At 38.7% G+C, this 17,063-nt stretch overlaps 2 protein-coding genes across 2 annotated transcripts; both read left to right on the plus strand.

Moving 5' to 3' along the window:
* The first annotated feature begins 358 nt into the window (after positions 1-358).
* LOC116843539 lies at positions 359-6,464 on the plus strand. Its single transcript, XM_032814001.1, has 11 exons — positions 359-633; positions 1,252-1,597; positions 1,964-2,191; positions 2,465-2,578; positions 2,661-2,816; positions 3,171-3,223; positions 3,703-3,791; positions 3,939-4,278; positions 4,897-5,242; positions 6,092-6,205; positions 6,288-6,464. The coding sequence occupies exons 1-11, from the start codon at positions 359-361 to the stop codon at positions 6,462-6,464; spliced, it is 2,238 nt and encodes a 745-aa protein (XP_032669892.1).
* A 1,058-nt stretch (positions 6,465-7,522) lies between these two features.
* On the plus strand, positions 7,523-17,026 carry LOC116843554. Its single transcript, XM_032814021.1, has 11 exons — positions 7,523-7,928; positions 8,345-8,690; positions 9,283-9,513; positions 9,788-9,901; positions 9,976-10,149; positions 12,236-12,504; positions 13,412-13,760; positions 14,823-15,053; positions 15,945-16,058; positions 16,155-16,310; positions 16,529-17,026. Exons 1-11 carry the CDS (start codon positions 7,654-7,656, stop codon positions 16,574-16,576), a joined length of 2,307 nt encoding a protein of 768 aa, XP_032669912.1. The 5' UTR covers positions 7,523-7,653; the 3' UTR covers positions 16,577-17,026.
* The last annotated feature ends 37 nt before the right edge of the window (positions 17,027-17,063 follow it).

Consider the following 17,063-nt stretch of genomic DNA (forward strand, 5'->3'; position numbering starts at 1 on the left):
ATTTTTAACGAAAATTGCATGTATCGTACCCTAAAGCGCTTTGAATGAAAAAATATCTTCTCGGTTTTTTCTTCCGCCCAGCAAATCGGCGATCATTGACTACGCGAAATACGCCTACGTTGCACGCGGCACTGCAAAAATATTTAATGAGCAGCTCCCATTGGTCGTACGTCCTGGAATACTGCCGTTTGATGACCTCTCAAGATCAGTCTTCGCGCGGTTATTCGATGACACACATCAAGCCCTCGGTTCCCCTCGGTGAGAACACGGTTCAATTTATATTTTCTCTGAGGTATCCTAATCTACGATTTATATGTATCTTGATGTACTCACTGCGCATCCGCAAGTTCAAGTTCCAATGAGAAACAACAAAATTATGGCTCGTAAGAGCACGATCAATCGCATAGTCAGATACTTGCTCATTTTGTTCGGCATCTGGCCAGATGTATCGTGTATGATGTTCTGCAGAGTATTCTGGAGCATCTCACTCGCGATTCTTGTAGTTTGCCATTACCAATACCTTCTTACACATCTTGATTCCAATGATTTATCCGACCTAATGGATTGTTTTAGCGCTTTTGTAGGTTACATAAAACTCATCTTCAAGTTTATTGTCTTTTGGTGGAATGAGCGGTGAGTAACTGACTCAAACAATGATTTCTTAATTTTTTTTACTTTATACGTAAATGGTACATTTAGGACATTGTAAAGATGATTTATTAAGTCTTCTCTCCCGTCGAACAAATGTTCCCACTCCTAGTCGAAAAATGCTTTATCCATATTAACATGTTATTAGATGTATGTTAACGTATTCAGTATTTATGAGAGAAAACTTTAGAATCAACTAAAAAATATCTAATACTCGCCCAAAATCAAATTACGCATTTCTTACACGGAAAAAAAAGATTTGATTGAATTAACCAAATATCTGGTCGAATATGAATGATTCAGAAATTCCGATTAAAGTAGTAGTTTAGGTTAGTCAACCAAAAATCTTGTTAACTTAAACAGAATTGAGGTTACTTCAATCGGAATTTCTGGATTGTTTAATCGACCAGGTATTTGGTTAATTCAACCAAACCTTTTTTTCCGTGTATTTACCATTGCAATACGCTTCCTCTTATTAAAGTTGTTGTTGAACTTGAGAAAATAAGAGAAACATAGAAAAGAGAAATCCTAATTGGACGACGCGCGAAAAAACGTGTGAGACGCTAAATTCACGTAGTGAATTACATAAACGATCATCTCTAGAGTATTCAATCAAATGTTGAAAATAATGGCGGAAGATTGGAAGGATTGTGCGAACAGTGATATCGAAATGTGCAAAACAGCTAGCAAGGCAAAAATATCTGATTATATTGCCAACGCCATCATCACTCTACACACAGTCGCTGTGCTCTTTTACGACATAGTCATCATCCTAACCGACGTCGATATTGCCGATAGTACAATCGAGATACCTCATATATACAGCATGGAAATTCCGTTTGATATAACTTCACAAGTCATGTATAAATTACTGCTAATTATGGAATTGATTCATCTGATAATGAGCAGCTGGGGAATGGGTGTTATAAACTCTTTGCTTTTAACGTTGGTAAGTTGCATGTGCGATTAGCATAAAAGACACGATTGAAAATTTCACGAAATGCAATGGATACAATGTATTATACTTCGAGGAACTCTCTGAAAATTTTGGCACGATGCGTGAGGACATTTAATCCCTCCATCTGTCCAATTAGAGATTTCGTTTCTGAAGGCTTTTTTTATTCGACACAATCTTTTCGCTACTAATTTTCACTATAGTGGTTACTCACTGAATAATGGTTCAGAACAACGTTGTACGGATGCGTGGACGTACAGATTAGCCATAAAGCGAAAAGACTAATTAAAACTAATTTTTAGACAAACGCTTGTGAACACGAGTCTTCATTTTCATAGGCGGTGGGATCTTTCTTTTTAGACCCTACACGTAGGTGATCAAATAGATATACTGCTCTATTGGTTGGAACTAGTATCCGTAAATAGCGCTGACAAATACAGATCGCACATGATGGAAAAGATTATTCGAAAACATCAGAAAATAATTTATTTCACCGAGAATATCGAGTATCTATATACATTCATCGCGTTGATGCAATTCGTAACAAACGTTATGATGATCTGCGTATTAGGATATTTAATTATAACGGTGAATATAACTGTGAGCTATAACAGAAAATAAAATAGAAATGTGGGTGCATGTGTGCATGTGCATGTGAGCGTAGTAACACAAAAATAAATATTTAATCTATAAAATTTAATTACTACGCACTAAATTACGTGTTTGTTCGCTGTGTACAACTATTACGTTCAATTATCGCTTTCTCTGTTTGTGTTATATTGCATCACAAATATGTCAACAGAGACATACGTTTATGACGATCAATAAAGTTAACTGTTCTTATACGCTTCGCTATTGCAGGCGTTCGATAATCCCGATGCGATGGACAAGATCGTGAGATCGCTTTCATTTTACAGCGTAACGAATCTGGAAGCGTTCATGTTCTGCTATGCCGGGGAATATCTGATTAACAAGGTTAGAAGTAATTGCTGAGAACAGTCAGCAACCGATATCAGAGGATTCTGTAAACATTCCTTCGTCATTTTTACTCTCGCAGAGCAAAGCGATCGGACACGCTGTGTACGACTGCGCCTGGTATGACATGGAACCCAAGCACAGTCGAATTCTGTTGTTTATTATATTAAGAGCGCAGAAGCAATTTACGCTCACCATTGGGAAGTTGATGGATCTCTCGTTGCAACGCTTTGCGTATGTAAGTGTCACTCACACATTGTGCGGAAATAGTTGTGCGTAACGCATTCGTTGTGATACTTGTCGCACTGATGGAAGAATTCACGTAACACTCTTTCTGTCTCTCGTTCTCTACTTTTGTTAAACAATCTAACTGTGCATGTTGTATCCTTGCAATAATATCTTTGAATGCATTAATTTTGCTTTAATAAATAATATTACAATTATAAGTAAATGTGTGTAAAATTCTAATTTTTCAATAATTATATTTTGTAGCAATTGTAATGTGTTATGATTGTAATTATATTCTGTTATAGCATTGTATTGTAATTGTAATTTCATTAACTGAAAATTGTATCTGTTGTAATTGTTATAGATTATGAATTCCGCCGGTTCATATATCTCAGTATTATTAGCGATGCAAAAAAAGTAAGTCAATAGAGCATCGCCGTTTTTTTACCGGCTGTCGTGGAGCATATATCGAATAAATGTGTAAATCAACAGTGATATCAGGATGTAACCGACACACATATAGTATAATTCGCAAGTGATAACTTTTCCGGAATAGAATTAAGAAATTTAATTAGTCGTAGAACAATTCCTAGAAATAATATCGAAAATAAGAGTCGTTGCCACGACACCGATCATAAGCTAAGAATGTACAATAATATATCCTACGATTCCTCAAGCGACTTTCCCTTCCATCTTGCGCACGCCATTCCAAAACTCCTCTTCGTTTTCTTAAGATCACAGCGCATGACATTCGATTGTCTATAAGAAAAAAAGGAAAAAAGAAGAAATAGAGAGAATATTCCGGTAATGCGTCGGCTGTGTGGTTCTTCGCGCGGGGTTGTACATTTTTAATGGAAATTGCACGCACCGTACCCTAAAGCACTTCAAACGGAAAGACATCCTCTTGGTTTCCTCCTTGGACATCCTCTGGTTTTCCCTTCCGTTCACAAAATCGACGAACTACGCCTACGTTGCACGTGGCACGGTAAAAATATTTAATGAGTAGCTCTCACTGGTCGTACGTACTGTCGATTGATGACCTCAGTCTTCGCGCGGCTATTCGATGACACACATCAAGCCCCCTTCGGTTTCCCTTGACAAGAACACGATTCTGTTCGTATTTTGCCTGAAGTATTCTACTCTACAATCTATGTGTATCTTGATGTACTCACTATGCACCCGCGAGTTCGAGTTCTAATGAGAAACAACAAAGTTACGGCTCGTAAGAGCACGATCAATCGCATGGTCAGATACTTGCTCATTTTGTTCGGCATCTGGCCGGATGTATCGTGTATGATGTTCTGCAGAATATTCTGGGGCATCTCATTCGCGATTGTTGTAGTTTGCCAATACCGATACCTTCTTACACATCTTTATTCTAATGATTTATCCGACCTAATGGATTGTTTTAGCACTTTTGTAGGTTACATAAAACTCACCTTCAAGTTTATTGTCTTTTGGTGGAATGAGCGGTGAGTAACTGACTCAAACAATGATTTCTTAATTTTTTTACTTTATACGTAAATGGTACATTTAGGACATGTAAGGTTGATTTATTAAGTCTTCTCTCCCGTCGAACACATATTCCCACTCCTAGTCGAAAAATGCTTTATCCATATTAACATGTTATTAGATGTATGTTAACGTATTCAGTATTTATGAGAGAAAACTTTAGAATCAACTAAAAAATATCTAATACTCGCCCAAAATCAAATTACGCATTTCTTACACAGAAAAAAGAGATTTGATTGAATTAACCAAATATCTGGTCGAATATGAATGATTCAGAAATTCCGATTGAAATAGTAGTTTTGGTTAGTCAACCAAAAATCTTGTTAACTTAAACAGAATTGGAGTTACTTCAATCGGAATTTCTGGATTGTTTATATTCGACCAGATATTTGGTTAACTCAACCAAATCTTTTTTTCCGTGTATTTACCATTGCAAAACGCTTCCTCTTATTAATGTTGTTGTTGAACTTGAGAAAATAAGAGAAACATAGAAAAAAGAAATCCTAATTGGACGACGCGCGAAAAAACGGGTGAGACGCTAAATTCACGTAGTGAATTACATAAATGATCATCTCTAGAATATTCAATCAAATGTTGAAAATAATGGCAGAAGATTGGAAGAATTGTGCGAACAATGATATCGAAATGTGCAAAGCAGCTAGCAAGGCAAAAATATCTGATTATATTGCCAACGCGATTATCACTCTGCACATAGTCTCTGTGATTTTTTACGGCATGGACATCATCCTAACCGAGGTCGATATTACCGATCCTACGATCGAGATACCTCACGTGTTCAAAATGGAATTTCCGTTTAATATAACCTCACAAGTCATGTATAAATTAACGCTAATTATTGAATTGATACAAGTGATATTGAGCAGCTGCGGAATGGGTGTTATAAACTCTTTGCTTTTAACGTTGGTAAGTTACATGTGCGATTAGCATAAAAAGACATGAATGAAAATTTCACCAAATGCAATGGATACAATGTACTTCGAGGAACTCTCTGAAAATTTTGGCACGATGCGTGAGGACATTTAATCCCTCCATCTGTCCAATTAGAGATTTCGTTTCTGAAGGCTTTTTTTATTCGACACAATCTTTTCGCTACTAATTTTCACTATAGTGGTTACTCATTAAATAATGGTTCAGAACAACGTTGTACGGATGCGTGGACGTACAGATTAGCCGTATAGCGAAAAGATTAAATAAAACTAATTTTGAGACAACCGCTTGTGAACACGAGTCTTCATTTTCATAGGCGGTGGGATCTTTCTTTTTAGACCCTACACATAGGTGGTCAAATAGATATACTGCTCTATTGGTTGGAACTAGTACCCGTAAATAGCGCTGACAAACACAAATCGCACATGATGGAAAAGATTATTCGAAAACATCAGAAAATCATTTATTTCACCGAGAATATTGAGCATCTATACACATTCATCGCGTTGATGCAATTCGTAACAAACGTTATGATGATCTGCGTATTAGGATATTTAATTATAACGGTGAATATAACTGTTAGCTATAACGGAAAATAAAATAGAAATGTGGGTGCATGTATGCATGTGCATGTAAGCGTAGTAACACAGAAATAAATATTTAATCTATAAAATTTAATTACTACGCACTAAATCACGTGTTTGTTCGCTGTGTACACTATTACGTTCAATTATCGCTTTCTCTGCTTGTGTTTTATTGCAACAGAGACATATGTTTATGACGATCAATAAAGTTAACTGTTCTTATACGCTTCGCTATTCCCAGGCTTTCGATAATCCTGACGCGATGGAGAAGATCGTGAGATCGCTTTCACTTTACAGCGTAACGAATCTGGAAGCGTTCATGTTCTGCTATGCCGGGGAATATCTGATTAACAAGGTTAGAGATAATTGCTGAGAACAGTCGGCAACCGATATCAGAGGATTCTGTAAACATTCCTTCGTCATTTTTACTCTCGCAGAGCAAAGCGATCGGACACGCTGCGTACGATTGCGCCTGGTATGACATGGAACCCAAGCACAGTCGAATTCTGTTGTTTATTATATTAAGAGCGCAGAAGCAATTAACGCTCACCATTGGAAAGTTGATGGATCTCTCGTTGCAACGCTTTGCGTATGTAAGTGTCACTCACATATAGTGAAGAAACAGTTGCAAGTTGCGTATTCGTTGTGATATATTTGTCGCGTTGATGGAAGAATTCGCGTAACACTCTTTCTGTCTCTCGTTCTCTACTTTTGTTAAATAATCTAACTGTGTATATTGTATCCTTGCAATATTATCTTTGAATGCAATAATTTTGCTTTAATAAATAATATTACAATTATAAGCAAATATGTGTAAAATTCTAATTTTTCAATAATTATATTTTGTAGAAATTGTAATGTGTTATGATTGTAATTATATTTTGTTGTAGCAGCATTGTATTGTAAATGTAATTTCATTAACTGAAAATTGTATCTGTTGTAATTGTTATAGATCATGAATTCCGCCGGTTCATACATCTCAGTATTATTAGCGATGCAAAGAAAAGTATTGCAATAGAGTATCGCTGTTTTTCTACTGGCTGTCGTGGAGCATATATCGAATAAATGTGTAAATCAACAGTGATATCAGGATGTAACCGACACACATATAATATAATTCGCAAGTGATAACTTTTCCGGAATAGAGTTAAGAAATTTAATTAGTCGTAGAACAATTCCTCGAAATAATATCGGAAGTAAGAGTCGTTGCCACGACTCCGATCATAAGCCAAGAATGTACAATAATATATCCTACGATTTTCACGATTCCTCAAGCGACTTTCCCTTCTATCTTGCGCGCGCCATTCCGAAACTCCTCTTCGTTTTCTTGAGATCACAGCGCATGACATTCGATCGTCTATAAGCAAAAAAAGGAAGAAAAAGAAATAGAGAGAATATTCCGGTTGTGCGTCGGCTGTGCGGTTCTTCGCGCGGGGTTGTACATTTTTAATGGAAATTGCACGCACCGTACCCTAAAGCACTTCAAACGGAAAGACATCCTCTTGGTTTTCTCTTTGGACATCCTCTGGTTTTTCCTTCCGTTCACAAAATCGGCGAACTACGCCTACGTTGCACGCGGCACGGTAAAAATATTTAATGAGCAGCTCCCACTGGTCGTACGTTCTGGGATACTGTCGATTGATGACCTCAGTCTTCGCGCGGCTATTCGATGACACACATCAAGCCCCCTTCGGTTTCCCTTAACAAGAACACGATTCTGTTCGTATTTTGCCTGAAGTATTCTACTCTACGATCTATGTGTATCTTAATGTACTCACTGTGCACCCGCGAATTCGAGTTCTAATGATAAACAACAAAGTTACGGCTCGTAAGAGCACGATCAATCGCATGGTCAGATACTTGCTCATTTTGTTCGGCATCTGGCCGGATGTATCGTGTATGACGTTCTGCAGAGTATTCTGGGGCATCTCCTTAGTGATTATCGAAGTTTGCCTATATCGATACCTTCTTATACATCTTTATTCCAATGATATATCCGACTTAATGGATTGTTTTAGCACTTTAGTAGGTTACGTAAAGTTCACCGTCAAGATTGCTATCTTTTGGTGGAATGAGCGGTGAGTAACTGACTCAGTCAATAATTTCCTCATTATTTTACTTTGTTGAAACATGAGTGGCACGGTTAGAACATGTCATATTGATTTAGATGTCTCTTCCCATCAAACACACATCCTTACTTTTAGTTAAAAAATCTTTTATTCGTATTAATATGTCAAATTCATGTTAATGGGTTCAGTATTTACATACGAGAGAAAACTTTAAAACCATCCCAAAAGTATCTAATATCACCCGAGCAAATAAAATTACGCGTTTATTATTTACCGTTTGCAACGCGCTTCTTGTTGTTAACGTTGTTGTTGAACTTTAGAAAATTAAGAGAAATACGAAAAAGAGAAATCCTAATTTAACGACGCGCGAAAGATAGATGAGATGCTAAATTCTCATGTTGTCTTACATAAACGGTTATCTTTAGAATATTCAATCAAATTTTAAAATTAATGGCGGAAGATTGGAAAGATTGTGCAAACAATGATATCGAAATGTGCAAAGCAGTTAGGAAGGCAAAGATATCTGATTACATTGCCAACGCGATCATCACTCTACACACAGCCGCTGTGCTCTTTTACGGCGTAGGCGTCATCCTAACCGACGTCGATATTGCCGATCCTACGATCGAGATACCTCACATATACAGAATAGAAATTCCATTTTGTATAACCTCACAAGTTATGTATAAATTAATGCTAATTATGGAATTGATTCAACTGATAATGAGCAGCTGGGGAATGGGTGTTATAAACGTCATGCTTTTAACAATGGTAAGTTGTATATGTAATTAATAAAAAAAGACACGATTAAAAATTCTGCTGGAAGTGGATGTAATTTTTACTTAAATTCGTGAATTTGGGCACGACGTGTGAGAACATTAAATCCTTGTATCTGTATAATCTGGCTTCTCTACTCTAAGTAATTATTTAGGACAATGCGTTACTACATGGCTTTGCTTTCCATCATGCATTCTGAGGTAAAATATATTATCCCTTTGCTATAAAGCGCTTTTTAGCTTCTTTTAATAGCGTTCAAGCAATATATAAAGATGAGATTGGTAAGGTTATCATTATTTGGCAATACCTCGAAGAAATAGACTTGTATTCATAATAATTATTTTTGGTGGACACGTCGTTCTATCATCTATAATTCACTGTATCTTCACTACAATATAGTGAAATAGATGCTGTTCAGGTTACTAATGTTTATTAAGTGTTTATGTTTAATGGCTGAATGTCCGTACAGTGTTAGTGTTTCACACTCAGATCCAGGTGTAGCTAAAAGATTAAATAAGACTATTCTTGAGTCGACTGCTTGAACATAAGTCTCCATTTTCATAGGCGGTGGGATCTTTCTTTTTAGACCCTACACATAGGTGGTCAAATAGATATACTGCTTTGCTGGTTCGCGGAACTAATGCCCGTAGATAGCGCTAACAAACCCAGATCCGACATGATGAAAAAGATTATTCAGAAACATCAGAAAATCATCTATTTCACGGAGAATATAGAAAATTTGTACACATTCATCGCGTTGTTGCAATTTATATCAAACGTAATGATGATTTGCATATTAGGATTTTTAATCATAACGGTGAGTAAAAAACTGCTAATTGTAACAGCATGTAAAACAGGCAAGGACGTGCGTATATGTGTGTGAAGTAACACAGATAGAAATAAATATCTAATCTACTTAATTTAATTAGTGTGCGCTTAATACAGCGTATTTGTTACTTTGCACGACTAATTGCATTCGTATCAAATATTGCTTCTTTCCTTTGTTTTATTGCGCACCAAACATGTCAATAAAAACATTGGTTTATGACGACCAATGACGTTAGCCGTCATTATACGCTTCGCTATTGCAGGCGCTCGATAATCCCGGCGCGACGGAGAAAATCGCGAGATCGCTTTCATATTATAGCGTGACGAATCTAGAAGCGTTCATGTTTTGCTATGCTGGCGAATATCTGATTAACAAGGTTAACGATAATTTCTGAGAACGGTCAGCAATCGATATTAAACGATTCTGTAATTGTTATTTTTACTCTTGCAGAGCAAAGCAATCGGATATGCTGCGTACGATTGCGCCTGGTACGACATGAAACCCAAGGACAGTCGCATTCTGTTGCTTATTATTTTAAGATCGCAGAAACAATTAACGCTCACCATTGGGAAGTTGATGGATCTCTCGTTGCAACGCTTTGCACATGTAAGTGTTTCGCGCACAGTATATAAGACAAGTCTTTAACGTCTGCACGTCTAATATATTTTTCACGTTGATATTGAAGTATTATCGTAATTCTATTGGTTATACTTTGGTTGCGTAAATTAATAATGCACGTTGTATTCCCGCAGTAATATCTCTAAAGGCGTTTAATAAATGTAATATTAGTTCTGCTTTAATAAATTATATTATTTTATATTAGTCCTGTTTTAATAAATATAATATTGCAATTATAAACAGATTCTAATGTTACATGAATTGTGTGTAATTATAATATGTCATAATATGTTAGTGGGTAACATTGTATTGTAATTGTAGCTGAAAAATTGTGTTGTATGTGTGTGCACTAAGAGAAAAAATGTTTGGTGTTTGTAACTATAATCGCATAGAAAAGTGAAAGATCTATAGTCACTTATAGTCATTTTTGTTGCGTTACTACAATGTTAGGAACGATAACCTTATATGCATGGTATTACTACTATTTTTCTATTAGATCAACAAAAAATATAGTTGCCTCCAAGATAACTATAATTTTAGTAACATTAACAATTTTTTTTCTCCCGATATAATTACAATTGTAGCTGAAAGTTGTAACTGTGTTGTAATTGTTGTAGATCATGAATTCCGCCGGTTCGTACATCTCGGTATTATTGGCGATGCAATGAGGACATTGCAATAAGAATATTCGTCTCGCTGTCTTTCTACTGATAGACACGAAGTACGTATCGCGTAACCATGTGGATCATTAGTTGTGTATTACTATGTAGACGACACACATATAATGTAACTCGCGCGTGATATCTTCTCCGTGATGGTGTAAAGAAATTTAATTAGTCGTAAGATAATTCCCAGAAATAACATCGGAACTACGAAGTGTGCAATTTCTACGATCCTCCGACCATAAGATAAAAACCATAATATATCCCATGATTTCCACGAATTCTCGGGCGACTTTCCCTCCCATCTTGCGCGCGACTCTTCGAAACTCCTCTTCGTTTTCTTGAGATCATTGCGCATAACTTTCGACGATCTATAGGCAAAAAAATGAGAGAAAAAGAAATAAAGAGAAAAGCCCGGCTGTGCGTCGACCTCCGCGTCTCTTCCTGCGGGATCGTGCATTTTTAACGGAAATTGCATGTACCGCACCCTCGGCGGCAGCGCGGACGAGCGGAAGGACATTCTACCCCTCGGTTTCCCTTCCGTCCGCGAAACTGGCTACGTGCGATTTGTACGGTGAAACTTGGAGCTTACGTGGAACGATGAAAATATTTAATGAGCTGCTCCCTGCCCGCTCGACGATGGGCGAAGGTAGAGCTCGCGACTCTCGGCGAGTGACCCCCCGGGCATCCTTCAGTCTGTCCGCGGAGTCTACAGGTGCGCGTCCTCGTCCTCGGTTCTGATGAACGCTCGCACGCGAAGTCCACGTGTGACTCGATCTACCGTGATCGAGTGCCTTGATCGGGTACCAGCGGAGTGCGTCTTATTGAATGCGTCAATTGGCTGACGGACGGCGCGGGTATCGAACCATCCTCATTGTGTCCGTCTCCGTTATTTCGGCAGAATGTTAGATTCTCTCGGTAGACCAAGAGTGTGTGTCTCGATAATATCGATGTTCGCGTGCGAGCGAGTGTTCCACTGCTGGACATTGCATCGTTCCGGAACACAAAACGGAAACGTACCGAAATCCGCAAAGTGGGACAATTTCCCGAGAGCAACTGTAACGCCGAAATCGCGAATACCAAGACTATCTCCCGGAATGTTGGCAGTATGCAGTTGCAATGCCAGTTACAATATTGAAATCAGTGCAACACCAGAAAATCGTTGTAAATAAAATAAGATAGAATTGTCATTGTTTCAAGGAAACTGTTTGTTTTCTTTTTTTTTTTTTTTATAAAAATGCTTGGTGTATTCGGATTTCGGGGTTACTTCTCAGGAAACTGTCTCACTCTCCGAGTTTCGAGATTTTGATTTTTCGAGACAATGCATGTCCATCTAATACCAATTCTCAAAAATGCCCAAAGTGTCTCATTCTTATTTATCCGCGTCTCAGCTCCACGTCTACGACGCGAAGTGTTCGCACAATCGGTAGGAAGTCCAGCCGACGATGGTCGCGAGCACGTTCACCCGCCCGATCGAGATCGGGCTTCAGGTAATTGGTGTTTGGCCAGACGCGCCTTACGCGAACATCAGTCGAATTCTGTGGACCACGTCGATGCTGGCCGCGCAGACCTTTCAGTACCGCCACATGCTGTCGCATTTACGTTCAGAGGATTTGTCACTGCTAATGGATGGCCTGAGCGCGACGCTGTCGTACAGTTTGTTGTGTGTCAAGTTGATTGTTTTCTGGACAAAACAACGGTACGTCGTTACCACTCGGAGCTTACCCTCCGCATTCCAACCAGTCATACGAGTCGAATGAGTATTTGGTAACACGAAGCTACTTGCTCGTAATTGTCATTAGAGACATCGGAATTTCATCAAATGCATGACTATCTATCGATAAGAAATCAATGTCTGAGCATCTATACATGGAAAAATATAATACATACTGCATACAAGTAAATGTTTCGAATATTTCATAAGTTTATCGTCGTATTCACTATAAGTGTCAAACTTATTCAAAATACATCTAAATCCCGGTAAGTTTAAAATTTGCGACCAAGAATGTTAAATTAAAACAAAAATTTAGTTTGCTTACTTATGCAGAATCGAACCAACTTTTTCCTTGACAAAGTTTTACGATATGTTTTTAAAATAATAAATTCTTCTTTCAAGAGACACGATTAAATGACTTTTTGTCAAATTTGTAATGAGTATGTTTCAAAACAACTACGAAAAATATATTCCTTACTGAAGACAGTCATCGCTTAAAAGAAAAGGACAGTAAACTGAATAATCGATTCTCTCAGTAGTAGTACAATATTTTTCTCTGTGTATGAGGCATCATATTGATAACAATTTTAGCATTTTTTTTTACTATAGGAATCACTATAAGTGATAAGTGATTCGATAGATAGTCAACATATCCATCTTTTCTTATTATAATCGTAGATAGTCAACATATCCATATTTTCTTATTATAATCACGAAGAAATATATCGCCATCAACGCCGACAATATCGATATTTCTGTTCTCACCCTTCTGACTCACATTCTCCGCCATTCGTCGTCACGTACAGACAAGTAATTCCCTAATCATAGCCTTCGAATGAGGGGAGCGCTTTCGCCCTTCGCGCAATGCAAGCACGATATCGATTCTCTCTAGAATATTCCACGACGTGATAGCGAGTGTTTCGATGGATTGGGAGGAATGTAGAATGGCCGGCGGCGCCCTATGCAATATGATCGACGTGGCCAGCCTGTCTCATCGTTTTTCGAATTTGATCATCGGCCTGCACTCGACGGCCGTGCTGTTCTACTGTATCGGCGTGATCGCGCTGCACAGCAGCGACGCCGATCAGGGTGATGTCGAGCGCGAGCTCTTCCTCAAGATGGACCTACCCTTCGAGAGCGACGCGTCGCCGATTTACGAGCTTGTAATGACCACGCAGTTCCTGCATCAAATGACATCCGCCACCGTGATCGGCGTGCTCAGCGCGCTGCTCGTTACGCTGGTGAGTCGGCACCTTCTCTGCGGGAACCTTCTCCTTGTCCACTCTCCGAGGGATTTCGAGCACCCGACTGAGATTATCTCTGGGAACGGGATCCCTAGTGACGGAGGGGGGACGTTCCCCCGATTCACCGTGATCGTCGATGACGCGTTCCGGCTTATTTGAGGGGAGAGGAAGTAGGGAAAAAATTTATTCCCGGAAGATTGATTCCGAGTCCGCGGCGACTCCACGGGATTATTTATCGACAATTTCGACGCGTCGTTTTGCACTGTCATATCGCGTCATATCCGATTTATCTGGCTCCATTGATTTTCACATTATCGCGATGTGCATCCGACTGTTTTCTATCGTGAAATTATGTTTAAAATTGTTTGGTACTCTCGTGACTGTAATTACACAGTGAAATAATTATCGTCAAGATAATCACTTTTCTAGCAAGTGCTACTGTAGTGTTAATGATGATAGTTTTATATACATATTACCATTCTTTCTTGTTAAAACAAAAAAAATATGATTAATATCTGAAATGACTATAATTTTAATAAAATTAACCACTTTTTTTTACTCAAAGGAAATGTATTTGTTGCATTTGACTGTTGCGTTTTCCATCATGAAATTATACTTAAAAGTATTTGGTACTCATGACTATAATTATGACTATATATATATATATATATATATATGACTATGATAATGACAACTATAATGATGACAATTATAGTAATGACAACTTTACACGCATATTTCTTTCTTGTTAAAACAAAGAAAATTATGATTAATGTCTGAAATGATTTATTTTAATAAAATTAATCCTTTTTTCTCATTTTGTTAAATATGATTGGTACGTTCTCTATCATGAAATGATTGGTTGCGTCTGGTTATTGTGTTTTCTATTGCCAAAATAATATGTTTTTGTATTCCGTGAGAGATTTCGGACTTGCTCAAGACTCATCGATGAGATTCCGGTTCGGTAAGAGCCGGTAAGAGGATGTTTTCGCACGCGCCGTCGACGTTCACCCTTAAGCTGTCACATGCGAGAGCGGATAACGGGCCCCAAATTCCTAGGTGCTGCACGTAGGCGGTCAGATAGACATCCTGCGTGAGAGACTGCTAGAAATTCTGCCGAGGGACAGGAAGTCGACTATATCTGTGATCACAATGAGCTCGTTGATCCGTAAGCACCAGAACATCATCGTTTTCACCGAGAAAATCGAGAACCTGTACTCGTACATCGCACTGGCGCAATTTGTATCGAACACCCTCGTCATCTGCTGCTTAGGATTCATCATCGTGAACGTAAGTCACTCTCGCATGTCAAAATGGATGCAAATTGCCAATCGAATTTCCAATTCGCAAGCTGATGGCTCATGTATACATCGAATATATGCGCGCATGCCAATCGAGATTTGTCACACGTGTACTCGTGAAACGGTTTGCACATTTTTTATCGAATAAATGTTGCAGCGCTTCAAGTTGTCACAATTGAGAGTCACTGCTGACGTGCATTCGACTGTCACGTTATCTTACGTTATCTTACGTTATACAATGTATAAAAATTGCTTTCAAAATAATGCTTTTTTACTTTAAAATATATAAACTCTTTTCTTCAAATTTTTATATTGTCACACTCTGTACTGTAACTTTCGCTATTGTTATAATCAGCCATTGCGTATGCGCACTGATTCTTAATTGTGGCAACTCTTGGAGTGCTGCAACTTCCATCGATAATGAGTGGGCAAACCGTTTTGCGATCAAACATACAAGCGCCGTTATCATCTCGCAATTTACACGCATTTTTCGTATTATATTCCACCTAACTTGTGATTTCAGTACCTGGAGTAGAAAATATGTTTCGTACTTGTGACTTGTAATTGTATAGGAAATAATTATAATCGACGAATTATAGCATATAAAAATAATTATAGTCAGGAAAATTATTTTTGTGATGTTATATTATAATAGTACTATACAGTACTGCGCAGTACTGATACTATAGTAGTGATCATCTTGTACATGTGCTGCGACTACCACCTTTTGGTTAAAACAACGAAAAAATATGATTGACGCCAAAAATGATAAATTTTAATGAGATTAATTGTTTTTTTTCTCAATGTAATACAAAGTGTAATTAAAAAAAAGACAAAAAGAGAATAAACGGTGCGCATTAATATAATTTTAATGTTGCAGTCGATTGGCGAAGGCCAGGATTTTTCTATGCTAGTGAAGTCCCTTTTATTTTACGTCGTCATCAATTTGGAGGCGTTTATCTTTTGCTTCGCCGGCGAATATCTCAGTATCAAGGTAGGCACGATTTCGCGAGGTACGAATTTCGGGTCGGTCCCCAATTTTTCGTCCGATTTCACGCGTCGCGAAATGCCATCTCTCCCTGTTTTCCAGAGCAAAATGATCGGCGACGCGGCATACGAGTCCCTGTGGTACGATCTGACTCCCAGCGAGACCCGAATCCTGCTGCTCTTGATAATGAGGTCACAGAAGCAATTGACAATCACGGTCGGCAGATTCACGAATCTCTCTCTGCAGCAATTCGCGAACGTAAGCTTCATCCGTTAGCTTCTACAAGATTGCCCGCCAAACTTCGCCGCACAATCGCGTTCGCACTCGCGCGTATGCATGCGTGTATGTGTGTGTGTGTGCATGTGTGAATGCAAGATGTGTGTATGCGCGCGTAGATAATACCTTATAATTATCTTAACGTGTAATAACAGCGGTATTCATTTCTTACGCGCTGCAGCAACGTTGTCTCTCGACAGATCATTAAATCGTCAGCCTCGTACGTCTCTGTGCTTCACGCGCTGTAACCAACGACGGCGCCGACTCTCACCGGTCGATATTTGCGTGTGTATCGGTAGCGGCCGACGTTAAAGCCACCGCGTTGCGGACGTTATTCCGACGTAAGTCGCATCACACTCAAGAACTCTTACTCTATTTTTCAATAAATAGTCTACGATCAAGTTGCGTGCACACGCTACGTGTTCATCCCTCGCTCATCGTCTCCCTGCGATATCTTCACGCGAACTTGGTCAAGTGCGCGGACGCGCGGTTTACCCCGCCGCCGACTCATTGAAAATATGCCGTTGCGCAACTTCCTTCACAACGGGGAGGAAAATATTTTTCGTGAAGCCGAAGGTCGTCGCTCAAGTTTTCATCCACTGAAAGAAGTTCGGAACGTTGTTTCGCGTTAAATTGCGGAAGTTGCTCCGATGCGGCAGCGAGGGGGAAGCTTTCCCCTTCTCTCTTTTTCTCGTTGAACAGAGGACTACGTCTTTCTCTCTCCCCCCCCCCCCC

Source organism: Odontomachus brunneus, unplaced genomic scaffold (assembly GCF_010583005.1).
Source record: "Odontomachus brunneus isolate Ranch 3 - 2012 unplaced genomic scaffold, Obru_v1 Obru_scaffold_033, whole genome shotgun sequence".
NCBI classification, from domain to species: domain Eukaryota; kingdom Metazoa; phylum Arthropoda; class Insecta; order Hymenoptera; family Formicidae; genus Odontomachus; species Odontomachus brunneus.

What these genes read in the sequence shown, in the direction of transcription:
- LOC116843539 (XM_032814001.1), top strand. Translation starts at nt 359, where the DNA reads ATGAGAAACAACAAAATTATGGCTCGTAAGAGCACGATCAATCGCATA. An exon ending in TTATTAGCGATGCAAAAAAA is followed by an intron (nt 3,224 to 3,702) that starts GTAAGTCAATAG and finishes TCAAACGGAAAG; the next exon opens with ACATCCTCTTGGTTTCCTCC. An exon ending in CCTACGTTGCACGTGGCACG is followed by an intron (nt 3,792 to 3,938) that starts GTAAAAATATTT and finishes TTTTGCCTGAAG; the next exon opens with TATTCTACTCTACAATCTAT.
- LOC116843554 (XM_032814021.1), top strand. Translation starts at nt 7,654, where the DNA reads ATGATAAACAACAAAGTTACGGCTCGTAAGAGCACGATCAATCGCATG. An exon ending in GCGCGCTGCTCGTTACGCTG is followed by an intron (nt 13,761 to 14,822) that starts GTGAGTCGGCAC and finishes CCAAATTCCTAG; the next exon opens with GTGCTGCACGTAGGCGGTCA. An exon ending in TAGGATTCATCATCGTGAAC is followed by an intron (nt 15,054 to 15,944) that starts GTAAGTCACTCT and finishes TTAATGTTGCAG; the next exon opens with TCGATTGGCGAAGGCCAGGA.